This window comes from Oreochromis niloticus, linkage group LG17 (assembly GCF_001858045.2).
Source record: "Oreochromis niloticus isolate F11D_XX linkage group LG17, O_niloticus_UMD_NMBU, whole genome shotgun sequence".
Lineage (NCBI taxonomy): Eukaryota > Metazoa > Chordata > Actinopteri > Cichliformes > Cichlidae > Oreochromis > Oreochromis niloticus.
The window spans coordinates 20,271,683-20,287,552 of record NC_031981.2 but is presented as its reverse complement, the minus strand read 5'-3'; the positions used below and the strand labels follow the sequence as shown (position 1 = coordinate 20,287,552).

General features: G+C 40.7%; 1 protein-coding gene across 1 annotated transcript; it reads right to left on the bottom strand.

Moving 5' to 3' along the window:
* Positions 1 to 500: 500 nt before the first annotated feature.
* rab21 (RAB21, member RAS oncogene family) lies at positions 501 to 15,680 on the bottom strand. The gene is made up of 7 exons (XM_003448085.5): positions 15,198 to 15,680; positions 8,756 to 8,815; positions 8,566 to 8,673; positions 7,837 to 7,900; positions 3,210 to 3,264; positions 2,942 to 3,030; positions 501 to 1,006 (listed from the first exon to the last, which is right to left on the bottom strand). Exons 1-7 carry the CDS (start codon positions 15,330 to 15,332, stop codon positions 867 to 869), a joined length of 651 nt encoding a protein of 216 aa, XP_003448133.1. The 5' UTR covers positions 15,333 to 15,680; the 3' UTR covers positions 501 to 866.
* Between the last annotated feature and the right edge of the window lie 190 nt (positions 15,681 to 15,870).

Here is a 15,870-nt window from a genome sequence, read left to right as displayed (position 1 = left end):
AACTATTATGTGACCCGACTCTGCTGAGCTTCCATATTCATCATCTTCAAGCCGCATGTGTGTCTTCCTCCAAAAAAGAAAAGGTGGATTGGACAGTCGTGTTATGAAAGCAACACCTGGTATTCTTTCAGTGTTTTAACACCTGAAAGTAAACCTTTGAACTCATTTTTGATGTTTTACCAATTCACTGCAGTTTTACTTTTGACCAGCAGGTGGAGCCCCTGCACCACAAACAGCCAGTCCTGTGTTCCTCCGCTTGGTTTGAAAACATGCTTCAGATAAACATGAAGATTAATGGGGGTAGTATTATATATATATATATATATATATATATACATACACACATATATATATATATATATATATATATGTGTGTGTGTGCGTGCGTGCGTGCGTGCGTGTGTGCGTGTGTGTGTGTGTGTGTGTGTGTGTATGTGTGTGCGTTAAACCCCTATTTCCCCCAAACACACAAAAACAAAAATCTGTGTTGAAAGCCTGACTCAACTTTCTGTCCTCAGAATGATTTCATGTCTTTTATTAATAATGTTTAGTACAAACACACAAACAGCTGCAGATGGATGTTTATCAACGACAAACTAACATGGGGAGTTATTATCATTAAAGAAAGTGATTTAATCACTGAACACACACTCCTTTTAATCATAAGGACTCCAGGTACTTTTATTTTGGAGGGAACACAGATTAAACAAATTTAAATATGATTTCCCATGCTCCTTAGCAGCAGAGGCGGTGCTGAATGGACACAGCAGATTACAGTAGAGCGGACTGACAGACACTGGAAAATGTGTGTGTGGATATTATGTCTGCAAGCACAGAGAGAAGGTGTGTGTGTGTGTGTTTGTGTGTTAGCCAGAAGAGCAGCAGCCTCCAGCGGGCGTGGCCTGTGGTTCATCATCAACGATCTGTACACCCCGCCTACTCGATGCTGATTGGCTGGCTCCGTTGCCCTTCAACCTCTCCTCAGCCTGAGCAGTTTCCATCATCCCTGAAAACACAGTAGACAGGTTCAGAGGTCAAAGGTCAGATCACGAGTTTAAAAGAAAGCTTTTTCACGCCCTGTTTCCTACGGATTTGAATTCTGTGCACATGTTTGCACACCACTGATTTCAACCTTTGAATTATTGACAAAAACTTTGTGACAAATGAACAGAAATCACTCACTGGCCTGTTTGTTAGGTTAACCTGTTCAACATGACCACAAGTATCTAATCAGCCAATCCCACAGCAGCTATTTAGCACTTTTAAGCATGTGGACATGCTCAGTCCAACAGAGCACCTTTGGCACTGAATACTAACAAGCGCCATCTGCTGCTTTGAAGGTGTAACTACAGAGATGTTTTAAAAAGCCACATTCATTTTCAGCATGATTTTATTCATAAAAACAAACTTCTGATAAATTGGTGCTGACTTGGAAAAAAATCTTTCCAATTTAAATGTTTGATTGTGAACATAAAATGACGTCTTCATTCCTCTTCACCATCTACACTGCAGACTTCTCCCACAACTCCACCCAGTGCTTCCTGCAGAAGTTCTCTGATGACTCTGCAATAGTCGGCCTCATCACTGATGGGGACGACAAGGAGTACAGAGGACTGACTCAAGACTTTGTGGACTGGTGCCAGCTGAACTACCTCCAGATCAACGCCAGTAAAACCAAGGAGCTGGTGGTAGACTTCCGCAGGCACAAGCATCCTCCACTGCAACCACTGAACATCCAAGGTATGGACATCGAGGCTGTGGATAGCTACAGGTACCTTGGTGTTCATCTGAACAACAAACTGGACTGGACTCATAACTCAGACGCCCTCTACAGGAAAGGGCAGAGCAGGCTGTACCTGCTGCGGAGACTCAGGTCGTTTGGAGTGGAGGGCCCACTCCTGAAGACCTTCTATGACTCTGTGGTGGCCTCAGCCATCTTTTATGGTGTGGTCTGCTGGGGGGGCAGCATCTCTGCTGGGGACAGGAAGAGACTGAACAGGCTGATCCGAAGGGCCAGCTCTGTTCTAGGACGCCCTCTGGACCCAGTGGAGGTGGTGAGTGACAGGAGAATGGTGGCTAAGCTGTCATCCCTGTTGGACAACATCTCCCACCCCATGCATGAGACTGTGACAGCACTGAGCAGCTCCTTCAGTGGGAGACTGCGGCACCCACGGTGTGGGACGGAGAGATTTCGCAGGTCTTTCCTCCCCACTGCTGTCAGACTCCACAACAAAGACTTTTGCAGCTGATCAAACACACAAACCCACACATGTGCAATAAGACTGCTATACGTGCAATTCTTCTTCTGACGAAGTTGTGTTTTTGTATTTTCCTACTCAGTTGTATATAGTATTTGTATTTCTATTTTATTCTATTGTATATATTATTCTATTCTATTTTATTCTATTGTATATAGTATTTTATTTTATTTTATTTTATTGTATTTTATTGCATTCCAGTGTTTTCTAATTTCTGCTACATAACTTTGCACTTTTGCTGTAACAAAACAAATTTCCCACCTGTGGGACTAATAAAGGCCATCTTATCTTATCTTATCTTATATGTATTGCGTTACAGCTCTGAGAAGGAAAAGCAGAATTGTGGTGCATCTTTGCTCTACGGGCCTTTTTCCAAGGCAGATCAAATCAGTGACGAATGCAGTGGCCTGCTCATAACACTGTTTATAATGCTCTGCACCTGTCTATGACAATAATGTCTAAGGATATGATTAATGTGATTAACTAATGTGATTTGGACAAGCTGCCCGGAAATCAAGCGATTTAACAAAATGTGTTTTATAATTAAAGAATAAATCATGTCCGCTTTAAATAAAAATATGTTGTAAAAGTTGTTCTTTAAGCCTCCAAAATATAAAGTTTGCTACTCTTTGATTTTTTTTTTTTTTTATTCTGAAAAAAATAAAAAATGTTGTCGGTCTTACTTTTACACAGATCCAGGAAGAGCTCCTCGATGCCTTTATTTAGCTTGGCTGATGTGTGGTAGTGTTTGGCTCCCACCGACTCGGCGTAACTGCACACAAACACAAGAGTGGACATTAAACTTTGCTCAGACTCAGGACATCGTTGCTGCTCATAGCAGGGCAGCTTGGCATGGAAAAATATAAAATAATGATGTCCACTTTAATTTTTCTTTATTATATTTTCTACTAATAATAAAAGTATTATTGACTAATAAGCAGCAGTTGTTACCTCTCAGCCTCTTCCACTGAAACATGTCTGTCTTTGTCCAAATCTATTTTATTACCTGCAAAGAAAACAAACCTTCCGTCACAAACTACATTTTGTTAAAATGCCCATTTTAAGACTTACTTTTAGGTCACAGCACGTCATACTTTATAATCTATGATTAGCAGTTGTAGTCAACCAAAGATAATCATCACCCGAACAGAGAGTTGCATGCAAAAGTAGTCAATCCCATTATCTCAGAATGATGGACGGGTCTCCATCAGTCTATGCAGAAATGCTCAGACTTGCCTCCACACAGCCACCTCCACCAGCTCTCCTGGTGGAGCACTAAGGCATTCCCAAACCTGCTCCTGGGTCTGCCCCAGGCTCTCCCCCTCTAGTTGAGGTGCCCAAAACCACCCGAGCTGACTCCTTTTAATGTGGAGGTGGTGTGGCTCTACTCTGAGCTCCACCTCACCCTGTCTCTAAAAGACAGCAAACAAAAAACTGTTTTCTGGCACTTGTATCTGTCATCTCATTGTTTCGGTCACTACCCAGAGCCGAGCTGGGAATGTGGATCGACCGGTAAATCACCAGTTTCACTTTTACACTCAGCTCTCTTCACAACAACAAATTGGTACAACTCTCGCCCCCTCCTTCCCTCACACATCAAAAAAAAATCCAAAAAGAACCAAAACCTCAGACATGGAGGTGGAGGTTGCTGCTCAATAAAGTTAAAGAACCACATCGTCTGCAAACAGATGAGAAATACTGCCCAGAAAAACTACAAACGAAAAATAAACAATAACTACAAACAGAGAGCAGCCCTGTCAGAGTCCAACACCTACTGAGAACGAGTGTGATGCCAACCGCGCTCTCACTACGGCTGTACAGGGTATATAACACACACACTCCTGAAAACTCCCAGCAGGAGGTTTGTGAGTCCACAAAACAATTACAGAATGATTTTGAACTCCCACAGATCCTCAAATATCCTCATCAGGATGAAGAGCTCTCGCAGTGTTCCACAACAGAGACAGAAACCACATTGTTCCTCATAAGTCTGATCACATCAGACATTCATTCAAATTCTTGAACCGAAAGCTACAATGAGCACTTTCACTCTGACATTTATTCCACTGATATAATCACTAATCATTGCACCCTAAAAAGCTCTCCAGCTTCTTTTTGCTGCCCCTCAAAAATTAATATTTACTGCTTAGGTTCCCTTTTAGCTCTGATTGGGTCTCCACCAGCCACTGACAAAAACATGTACCTTCTGAAGTGCACAGAGGTTTTTATAAAAGTACAACATTGTGAAAAATATGTATAACGCTGAGTGTTAAAGCTGAGAAGTTATTTTCTCAGCCACTGACAGCTGCATGCAAATCCACCCAAGCTGACTGTGATATCTATTTATAGATGCAAACACCCACAGTAATGATTTGAATATTTCTGTGCAGGCATCTGAACTGTGAACTGGATTTAACAGGTACATTAACGACGCAGCACTCAGCTCAGCTCAGAGGGAGCACTTTGAAGACCGGCCTCATGTGACGTGGAGCCTAATTAAAAGCAAAATCACATTTCCAAACAGCAGATTTGATAACTGTACGATGGGGTCCAAACACATGACAAACACAACATCATCAACATAATCCAGTTACAACTGTACAAATTGCCCCCATGAAGCCACATACGGACTAACAACATGATATTTAGCAGCTATGGCAACAGGAGCAACAGAGGAGGCCCAAACGTCCAGTGTGCGTGACATGAAATCTGAAAAACAAACGCTGCTCATGAGGTTTGTTATCTCTGTTTTCCTGCTCAGCTCATGTGTTTACATGAACCACACAATTTACCAAACTCCCAGCCAACCCTCAATCTACTTCTATTCTCATTTCATTTCATTTCTTTCACACATGGTTCAACAGTGTTTCGTTTCCTACATACAGATCCTCCTTCCCATTAATATAACACTGCACCCATGGGTGAAAAGGAGCAGGAAGAACAATAAATTCTTGTTAGCACCTGCCCCCTATCTGCAATCCAATTATTCTTACAAGAGGCCACCAAAAAAAACCCTCTAACATGTATCTTTATGTAACAATGCAAAACTAAACAACAAATCAGTATAATCAGCAATATACAGCACTACTAAATGGCAATTAAAATGTTTCCTTCCACATTTAGCCCATATTACTTTCATGTTCTTCATATTGATTTATCCTTTTAAGTATATAACACAATTTAAAACGGTGCATATTTGCACAACTCTTGAGATTATCTTGAAGAGAATTCCATATTCTTATACCCTTAACTGTCGGACACATTTGCCTTTGTGTGGTCCTAGCAAACTGATGCTTAAAGTCAAACTTCCTTCTACTGTCCCCACTTCCTGAACACAATACAAACAAACTTTGTAACTTAAGAGGTAATGTATTATTTCTTGCCTTGAACATGAATAATAATGTCTGTAATTTCACTAAGTCTTCCAATTTCAACAATTTCAATTTTATAAACAGATTATTTGTATGTTCTCTATATTTAACATTATGAACCATTCGTACCACTTTCTTCTGTAACAAGTATAGAGGATTTATATAAGTCGCATATGTATTCCCCCACACTTCAGCACAATAACTGAGATAGGGGAAAATTAGTGAGAAATATAAAATACGCATTGCCTTATAATCTAGTATATCTCTGACATTACCCAGAATATAAATATTTTAACTATCTTTTTTCTAACATGTTCAATATGAGATTTCCATTTTAAATTTATCATCCAATACTACCCCCAAAAAACGGAGTTCAGTAACTCTCTCAATCGAAACTCCATCAATGGACAGAATAACTTCATCCTCTTTTACCCGATTTCCAAAAATCATAAATTTCATTTTTGTCAAGTTCAAAGATAATTTGTTTACATCAAACCATTTTTTTAGTTTTTCCATTTCAGAAACCATTAATTCAGCCAATTCTTTCAATTTATCCCCAGCACAATAAAAATTTAACCACACACATTTTAACCACATCAGAAGAAAAAAAAACAGTGTTGATGGGAGAGAGGTGAGTCATCGCTGATATTTAAGTCAATGTGCTGCTGCTGACACCTTAAAGGATCATTTCACCTTACATGGTGGGTTTGTTTTTATTGTAAAAAATAACCAGAAAACATTTCAATAGTAGATGTGATCTATGATATGATGATTTATCAATTACTTTATTACTGTGATATGATTGGGTGTGGGGGGATGTCGGGCATCAGTGGGAAAAGCTGTAAAATTTATGCAAATACAGTTTAAAGTCCAAAATGTGTGTCCTCCTTCACACTTTCCTCCTGGGCCGATTCCAGCCTCCAGTCCTCATATTCGCCCCCTCCTTTTAAGGTATCTGTCTACAGCAGGGGTGGGGGAACTCCAGGCCTCAAGGGCCGGTGTCCTGCAGGTTTTAGATGTGTCCTTGATCCACCACAGCTTATTTTAATGCTAAATTACCTCCTCAACATGTTTTGAAGTTCTCCAGAGGCCTGGTAATGAAGTAATCATTTGATTCGGGTGTGTTGACCCAGGGTGAGATCTAAAACCTGCAGGACACCGGCCCTCGAGGCCTGGGGTTGGACACCCCTGTTCTACAGGGTGAAGATGAAACCACTGAGTAGGTACCAAACCATGCAGTTCCTCTAATGTCCACTAGAGGCTCCCATGTTACAATTTCCAGCTTTACAGCAGAGATTAATATGTTTACAGCCCAACACACAAACTGGACTCTAAAGGTCATTTCTTTTCATATCTTTATAACTCCTTAATTTGGATTTTGTTAAAGGCTTAAAGTTTGTATTATGTGGCCTCTTTGACTGACAGCTACAGGTGCTGTAGCTGCTAGCTGTCTGCTAGGCTTCACTTCAGCTAACTGGAGTCCCTGAACTGGACCCCTGGACCGTGTTTCCATTATCCTTGCTATAACAGTGGACTGTTTTGTAACATTATAGGCTTTGATCTTTAACAGTGACCCATGACTAACAACCTACAGAAGCAAGACTTCCCACTGCAGAAGCCTTGAGGGAAATGTCAACATCAAAAGCAACCGTTAAAACTCACAGACGGGAGTCTGATCAACTTATTTTTCAATAAAAACGTCTGAAGACAACAATCAGAACTTTTTTTAGAACATCTGTCATAAATACCACAAACAACATAAGCTTGATAAACTCAAACAATTTTCGAAAGTACTGTAGTAGAAACAGCATCCCAGGTATTAAAATGTTGGCATTTTACTAAAGTAACTGTAAGACCAGCCAGATCAGACTCTCCGTAGACTCAGAGTCAGAGTCAGTAATTTTATCTGCTCAATATCTTCTTTGAATCATTGATAGAGTGAGCACGTAAGCCGTCCCAGACGAAGACTCCTAATGTAGATGAGCAAAATGCAGGCAGTAATCACAACCTACAGAGACACACCACCTATTTAAAATGAACCAAATCTCCTTTGCACTTTAAATAATCAATATTTTTGCCCACTTGGTTTTCATTAACTTATTCTTTACTTCCATTAAAAAAAATTAAACCAGTTCTAATTTTGAGTAATCTTTGTGTTCGTCTCTTTTAGCTCCATTTTGGGTCTCCACCACGTTCTGATAACTTACCTACTATACATAAACAAATCTCGTTCCCCAACATTTTCCTCAACTCTTTCACCCAGTTCTTCACCTGCAACGACAGCAAAGCACTCAGATCAAATAAACCCTTCATAAAACCAAGATACAAATAATTAGGTAATTATAATGCAGACGGGAACTGAAAGAGCAACATTATGATCATAATTAACATTCTGAAAAACAAAGTGTTTAACATCCAAAGACCGACAGCCAGACTAAACTTTTTATTTGTAAGATGTTTCAATCTTAATGTTTACTCAACGTCAACATCATCTTAAGACTAGAAATACTCTGACTGCAGTTTTCAGTTCTGATTACCGGCAATCTGATTGGCCGGGCAATTCAGAGTAGGTCCTAAAAGTTTAAATTAAATATTAAATTAAACACCATTTCTTTAATGAACATTTCAGCATTTGTCCATAACAAAGCACTGATTGTTTTGGATCAACCTTTTTCAATCCAGAGGGTCATGTGAGGGTCAGCCATGTAAACTGTCTTTTACTTTTACTTTATGTAAATTATTTTAAAAGAAATTCTACTTCCTGGATGAACCTCAAAGCTTAGCTGCTCCAAGGTTATGGATAAAAGGACACATCACTGGTTATTTGTTTGTTACAAGTTTAGCTTCCACTGCTGTTTTGTCGTTTCCATAATGACATGTTGTCGAGAGTCTGCTTTTACGATGTTGGATCATCAAACTTTAGTTTTCAAAAGTACCTTCTGAAAGGAGTCTTCATCTGTTATGTCGTACACTAGTATGGCTCCATTGGAGTCTCTGTAGTAGATGGGACCTAAGGCGTGGAAGCGCTCCTGACCCGCTGTGTCCTGCACAACCAGACAACGTTAACACGCAAAAACTTTATTCAGAAGATCAGCAGAACAAAAACTACTTTGAACGCAGCCTTACCCATATGGCGAGGTTTACTCTTTTTCCTGTGATGTTCAGCTTCTTTGTGAGGAAGGACGCCTGCAGAGGAAGAGGTCAACATGATTATTTTAATAATTTCACAAACTCAATTTGAACAAGATTCATCTCAGCAAAGTAATAATAAAAGGTTGCTCAACAACTAAAAACCCAAAATAAAATGTTAAATAAGATACTAGCCAAAATAAACTAGCTAAAAAAAAGCTCAATAAATTTTCATCAAACTAAATCAAATAAAGTACCTCACCAATTTAAAATGCTAAATATCAAAAACAAGACTAAAACAGTTTGAAACACGTCTCAATAAAACTGGCATGTTTCCCACACTGCAGCATCCTCTCTTCTTTTAACTACAGTCTGTAAACATCTGGGCTGCTGTTGTCCTGAGTCTGCTTTGCCATGTTTGTCGTTTCGTGATGCCGATACCGTTTTCGGCTGGTGTAAGGTCCTGACTGCAGGCAGGTCTGCTGAAATATGAAGGCCTTCCCTGCCTGGATGGGAGCAGATGCTGCTCTGATACTTGTGTATACCTTTCAGCACTGATGCAGCTGAATGGTTCATTTTCTCATTTTAAACATTTATATGTGTCCTGTGTTCTGTTGTGAATAAAACATGGGTTCATGACATTTTCAATTCATTGCATTCCGTTTTTTTTTTCCTATTTCTAATTTACATTTTACACACTGTCACACTTTTTTGGACTTGGGGTTGTAAAACATAAGCTCTACAAAATAAAATAGAAACTAAACAGTAGAAAATATGCACAACAAACTGGTGGATGGTGAAAAAAAATGAAGTCTGAGATTATTTTAGCAGATAAATCCTCAAAAATATTCTGAAATTGCTTCAGCTCTGTGCACGTGCCCTTTGACCAGAAGTCAAACCAACAATTTACGAGCATCTCTGCTGAAATCAGCCTTCTGCAACAACTTTTGTAACTTCTCACATTTTACCACAAGAACATCTGCAAGTTTTATTTTAACCTGTGAACTGATTTCTGTCGACAGTCTGTACAGCGATAAACCAAAGACCAAAGTCCTGCTGAGCAGCAGGCTGTGGCTTTTCCCCCTCCGTCCCAGTCACGTATGATTTATCGAAGCGTTCTCTGGGAAAGCCAAACCCGAGATTAAGATTTCAACGTCAGCAGCAGAATTTACATGATGGCTGGACGGAGCAGAGGGGAGAGATTTATGGTGGAGAGGTGAGAGGAAGGCTGAGAGCTGGGCTGTGACGGTATGTGATTAAAGTTGGGAATTAGTGTGTAAATGTGACGTCAGTCAGCTGACTGCACTGCTCCACGAGTGCTCTGACCTCTGAGGTTTAAACCAGAGCTACGGAGGCCCAAACGTAACAAAAATGAAATCAGTAACTAATTCTAATTCCCCCGACTGTTTACTTTCATATTCAATTTTAAACTAGTTTTCCTTTTACGTGCATTTTCTGTTTACTTCCAAAAACTGTCTGCTACATGACTGAAATGCTAAATTCAGGGTTGGATAATGATTCAGACACTTATCAGACCAGTTACTTGAAAATAACCACAAGTTGAGCCAGTTTTATCATTTTAATATAAAGTACTGGTTCTGGGTAAATCTACAGCAGGTGAAACAAACAGCAGGAACTGGTTTAAACTCCCTAAACTCAGAGATGAACATCAGCGGCACTGCTAATAAACATCTTTAAATCCTTCTGAACTGAGAGGATGACTGGAAAATGCATACACACAGACACTTTTCTTCCCAGTCCTATGACAAATCATGACAGTTCGATAATGCAGAGCTCGTGCTGGTGAAAACAGACCATCAAAAGCCTCGGGAGGTTTCTCCTAATCCTCTCATCTAAAAAACGCTGAGATGCTTCGTTTGACACTCGTGCTGCCTCACGCTTTAAGCTTCAGTAAGATGATACATGAGAGTGAGTGTAGACCTGAGCCCTGCGGGTGTGATGCCGAGGTTCATTCACATGACTGCCACGCTGTCCACGACGAACCTGGAGGGCTCGCTGATCCTCGTCCTCATCAAGGCTCCTCCAAACAGCCGAGGCCACAAAGCAAACACAAAGATAGAGCTGGCCGATATAAGATTTTTTCATATCACGATATGTTTTTTTCATTTCAGGCGATAACGATATATATCACGATATAAGCCAAATAACTATATTTGTAAGATTTAAATGTGCCGTTGCTCACAAGTAAAATGTGAAATAATCAGCAGCTTGTTTTGATTTAAATATTTATTTCCCATAATAAGTTCAACAGGGCAGATGTACTTAAAGAACATGAGACTTCAGTTTCAGATAAATAAAGGCAAATATTGCAAACTACACAAAAGGCAGCCACTAAAGCGTTTAAGTTTCAAAATAGAACAAACAAAACAGACTACTAAATTGTCAATTCCACTTAGAAACAAAATATTAATTCTAAAAATAAATCTTAGTTTGTTTTACAGAAGAACAGACAAAATTGACTAACTTTTGCCAATATCAAATAAACTGAGAACTAAAAGGAAATTCTCAATCTCTCCCCTTTGTATAGCTTAGCTATTACCTCAATTAGCTGCTTGAATCCTTCATTTTCGACCGTGTTTATTGGTAGCATGTCTTTAGCAAGAAGTCTTGCTAAAGACATGCTATGGCATTCATTATGTCGCTATGTCTCTTAGCTTTTTTGTCATATGGTAAGACGCTGGAGAAAGCCAACTCAATTGACCGTTGTTGCTTCGCAGGGATTCTCCTGGTTGTTTTCGATGACGAATTAGCGCTTTTAGTCTACGGAACTTCTCTGGCCCTTCCTTTCGACAATCTCTCTGGCATTGGAACCGTCATCTGTGTTCTCTTCGGTAACCTGGTCACCCAAGCTCTCGGTTGATTTTTCTCTAGCGGGCAAACTCATTTTCTCCATTAATCAGCCGGCATGGCGACTGGCTGCTTCCCAAACAAATACACATGTGCGGCTTGGCACTTGTGCTGTACGTAACAAGTCACGTGACGTGACGCTGCGGCTGTGATTGGTTCGGCTATGCGCTACTTAATTTGGATTGGCTGTTCTTTTTTTTTTAAGACAGGAAGAGAGAGAGATGAGGTCTATCGCAATAGTTTCATTTTTCTATCGAGAAAAAGTTATTTCGCAATACATATCGTTATCGTTCTATCGCCCAGCTCTACACAAAGACGGCATTTTTACTCTGCGGCGAACGTAGTTTGTGGCGAACCCACATCCTTCCCCAGCCTACATCCCCCACAATGCCTTTCAGCAACTCCACACATCCTCATTGAGCAAAGTTTAAGTAAGAGTGAGAGTAAAATCTACTGTATAAAGTTTACAGAGGGAGAAAAAGAAAAGTATTAACTACTGCCTGCAAAGAGAGCCTAACGGGCCCAGCTGTGAGTGAAATGTTAGTACTGAGGTGGTCACTGTGTTCACCATCCCCAGGTGAATAAAGTTCTGCTGGTCTGACGCCTCTCTCCATCTCTGCACTTTGCTATAAGTTGACCCAGAGCAGAAAGGTAGATAGCAGCTACGAGTCAAACCCAGAGCACTAAGCATCAAAACCCAAGTAGGTGTGTGACGTGATCTGTGCATGTCAGGTGACTCATCCACACGTATTTAAGGTTTTGTGAGTGAGCTAGTGAAATGTTACGTGTAGTTTTAACAATTGTACACACAGAAAGAAAAGCGTGCGCGTGAGTCCTCGAAAGTTACGCAAATCATTGCACACATTTATAAAGCTTAGTCTATGCTTGTGGATCACATCGTACAATATTGCAACACTTCTGAGAGTAATTTCACTCTATATTTCACAGTCGCGTTCATCTTTGGAGCCACATACTTAAGCAAGCAAGTTTTCTCAGCATGAACTACATGAAGTCGAAACAGCACCGTTTCCTCACTGATGACACTCTGCAGTCCTGTGTGAATATTAAAGTGACTTCTTAGAGCCCTGATATCAAGAAGCTCTGCAGTGATGTTCAGAAACAGAAATCACACTAAACAGTGAGAACGGTATAATTTAATATGCTTTTATTTTGAAATAAATACCTATATATTGTGGACCCTGACCTGATTTTTTTGTATGTTATGCTCAGAGCTGGATCGTTGATTGCTGCCTGCGTCTTGATGAAAAAACACAAGATGACAGCGCAGTGAAATAGACTGAAGTCATAACTCCATACAAATAGTTTTCATGATTATTCTTTATATTTTTAAGTTATTCAGCCACTGCTATGTTTTATTTATATGAAACTGGCCTATTTTTATTTGATTAATTTTCCACAAGGTGTGAACTCAAATAAAACTGCAAAATGTTTTATTTAAAAACACGTCTGCACATGGCAGTGTTTTTCTCCTCTTCAAAGCGTTTGTTAAATAGTTCTTAAAAAGTTAAAAAAGAAAAAAAAAAAAAAAGGTCCTATTATTCTTATATTACGATATATGTATTATCCTCCCCAAATTACCCCCCCCTAAGGTTGCTGACCCCTGCTCTAGGGTCATAAATCAAACACACCCCTTTAATTTGCAGTGGTGAAAGCTTGCCTACCAATGAAAGCTCAAAGTGACTCAAAGATGAAGGAAAGAGTGTCCGCTCAGCAGTGTGGAGGTAAAGGTTTCTGCTTTCGCCTCCCAGGGTCTCACCTTCTCTGCTTTTTCACACTTGCCGGTCAGAGCACAACTACACACCAGGAAAACTCTCACCCAACCACCTCGATGCTCAATAAATCCATAAAGTTCAAAGGTAAATTAATAAATAAAGTGTGGTGAATCCTTATCATCAGTCTAATCCTGACTCAAACAGCCGGGTCAGGTATCAGCAGACGGCAGCCAGAGGAGTGCATGTAAAACATTAGCAGCCACACGGAAACCTGCAGGACTTTCCTGCTGTTTCCTTTGAGCTTCTGCTCCTCGGTGAGATGTTGCTGGAAGCTGAGCAGCACATTTACACCTGACAGCAGAGCTCCACAGCTGAGCGAAGCAGTCCCACATGCCCAGACACAGCTGCGCTGCAGGAGTCAGTTACACACTGACGGTGAAAGAAAAGCAGCGAAGTTTCAGTTTCATTTGACTCTCAAATCATCATCGTATGCAACAAGAAATGAGGGAAAGAAATTGAGGTCTTCAAAGTATCGATACCAGCGCTGATATTGGTATTGGACTGACTTCTATCGAAGTTCAGTATGTGGCCCACTGAATTGCAATAAATTAATTTTGGGGGTGAAATAAAATAATATCTTTCCAGCAAGTACTATGAAAAATGTCTGAATCTTTTTGTGTTGACTCTCACGTCTCTTATATTTATAGCCTACAGCTTATTGAAACAGCTTCTGTTTGTTTGAAGTCCTTTCGAGACAGAAACATTTTATTCCAGGTCTCCAAAAGCCACAGATTCTAAATACACAGAAACTAACTAATTATTGTGGAAAGTCAAATCACAAGGATTTAGTGTTCAGAGTTTGCATATTGACGACATTTCATCTCATGGATCATGACACACTGCTCTCCCGTATACAACCTGCTTTTATATGTTAAACATATCGGTATTGTATCAGCAAAACTGGCTCTGTATTTACTTGATATCAGATCAATACCAAAACTTGCGGTTTCACACAGCTGTACTGAGAATCCGAGACCTCACGTGATCATACTGTATTATCTGGTCAATCACAAGGTCACCCCCACCCTAAATCAGCCCCATCTTACTGATCCTTTTGGACTCTAATGTGGCCTTTATTTACTAAACGAATATCAAGTTGAATTCAGTAGAACGTTAATCTACAGACTGACATTATAAAGTCATCAGAAACGTGTTTGCAGAGCTCAGAGAGGATGCTAGAGACTGTTTTCTGATAGACTTCTATATAATCACCAGGAGTCTCCCCCTGATGGTCACTAGAAAGAATGCAGGTGAGAGGCACTTCAGCTTCAAGTCAAGTAAGCTTCCTCTCACATTTCCCCCCCCATCCTTCACCTGTACAAGCAGTTTTTATAATCAAACATATTGTGCAGGTCACCTTCACTTTTTTACCTGTGTCTCTTCATCTCCTCACCTCTCTTTCCTCATGTTTCCTGTCTTTGCTACACCACTAAAAGCTTTAAAATGCTCTGTTAAAGGGTTTGGGGGTTTCTGTGGGGCCACAGCTACTCTCTTTTGCCCCTAGCCCCCCTTGGAGATTAAAGCACCCATGGTGAAAACACCTGAATGAAGTCAGGTGTATCAGATGCATTTCTGGCTGTTTATGATCGTAAATCTCCCGGAAAAACACCTGACTTTCCCCTCCGTCATCGGATCCGGTTACAGCAACAACACCGCCAATGTTTCGCAACAACTCCACTCCCCCGGTAGGCCCGGGTCAGGAAACACAGGACTCCCCTCCACCTGCCACCTGCAGCGCGCGATGACAGGCACGAGCCCGGCTCCTCCGCCCCTCTTACCTGTAGAGTTGTGATGTGTTTGTCGTTGAATTTGTTCTCGCAGTATCTGAGCACCAGCGACGTCTTCCCCACACAACCCTCCCCGAGCAGCACCACCTTGAACGAATAGGTCTTGCCGCTGTTCGCCGCCGCCATGGCTGGCAGTTAAAACTCGCACAAATCCTCCGCTTTTATCCGCAAAACGGGCGTTTTAAGGCTAGCGCTGCTAATGCTAACCCAGTCGGAAATGAAGTCCTGCGCAGCTCACATCGGCTTCCGACTTCAAAAAAGGAGCTAAAATCATGAGAGGGACAGCTCGACAGCACACACGGACCTGACTTCTACCAGAATCTACTCGCAGCTGGGAGGGAAGCGGGTCCAAACCCAGAGACAAATCCCGTTTCACCCTGTGGCCAAAGCCTGATTTTCACCCAACTAATGGCGTCTCTCTCAGCTAACAGTTAGCCGGCTAGCTCAACCAAAGATCGTCTCTGCTCGGAAGGAGGGCTCACTGAGCACAGCCTTTGTTTTCGTCCTGTTGGCTGTAAAGACACAACGCAGGGAGTGCGATGGAAATATTACGTTTAAGGAATTAAAAGAAAGATAGATACCAAGGTTTGGGGAAAATAGAACGTTCAACTTAAATGCCTTAAAATAGAAATTTTTATTTCTTTGAAACTTTAAAAATACAAAA

Bases quoted from the DNA above. Each gene is read 5' to 3' on its own strand.
- rab21 (XM_003448085.5), bottom strand. From the start codon at position 15,332: ATGGCGGCGGCGAACAGCGGCAAGACCTATTCGTTCAAGGTGGTGCTG. The intron at 7,901-8,565 runs GTACTTTTGAAA...CTGTCGTTGCAG, and splicing joins ATGAAGACTCCTTTCAGAAG to GTGAAGAACTGGGTGAAAGA. The intron at 1,007-2,941 runs GTAAGACCGACA...CTGTGTTTTCAG, and splicing joins CTTCCTGGATCTGTGTAAAA to GGATGATGGAAACTGCTCAG.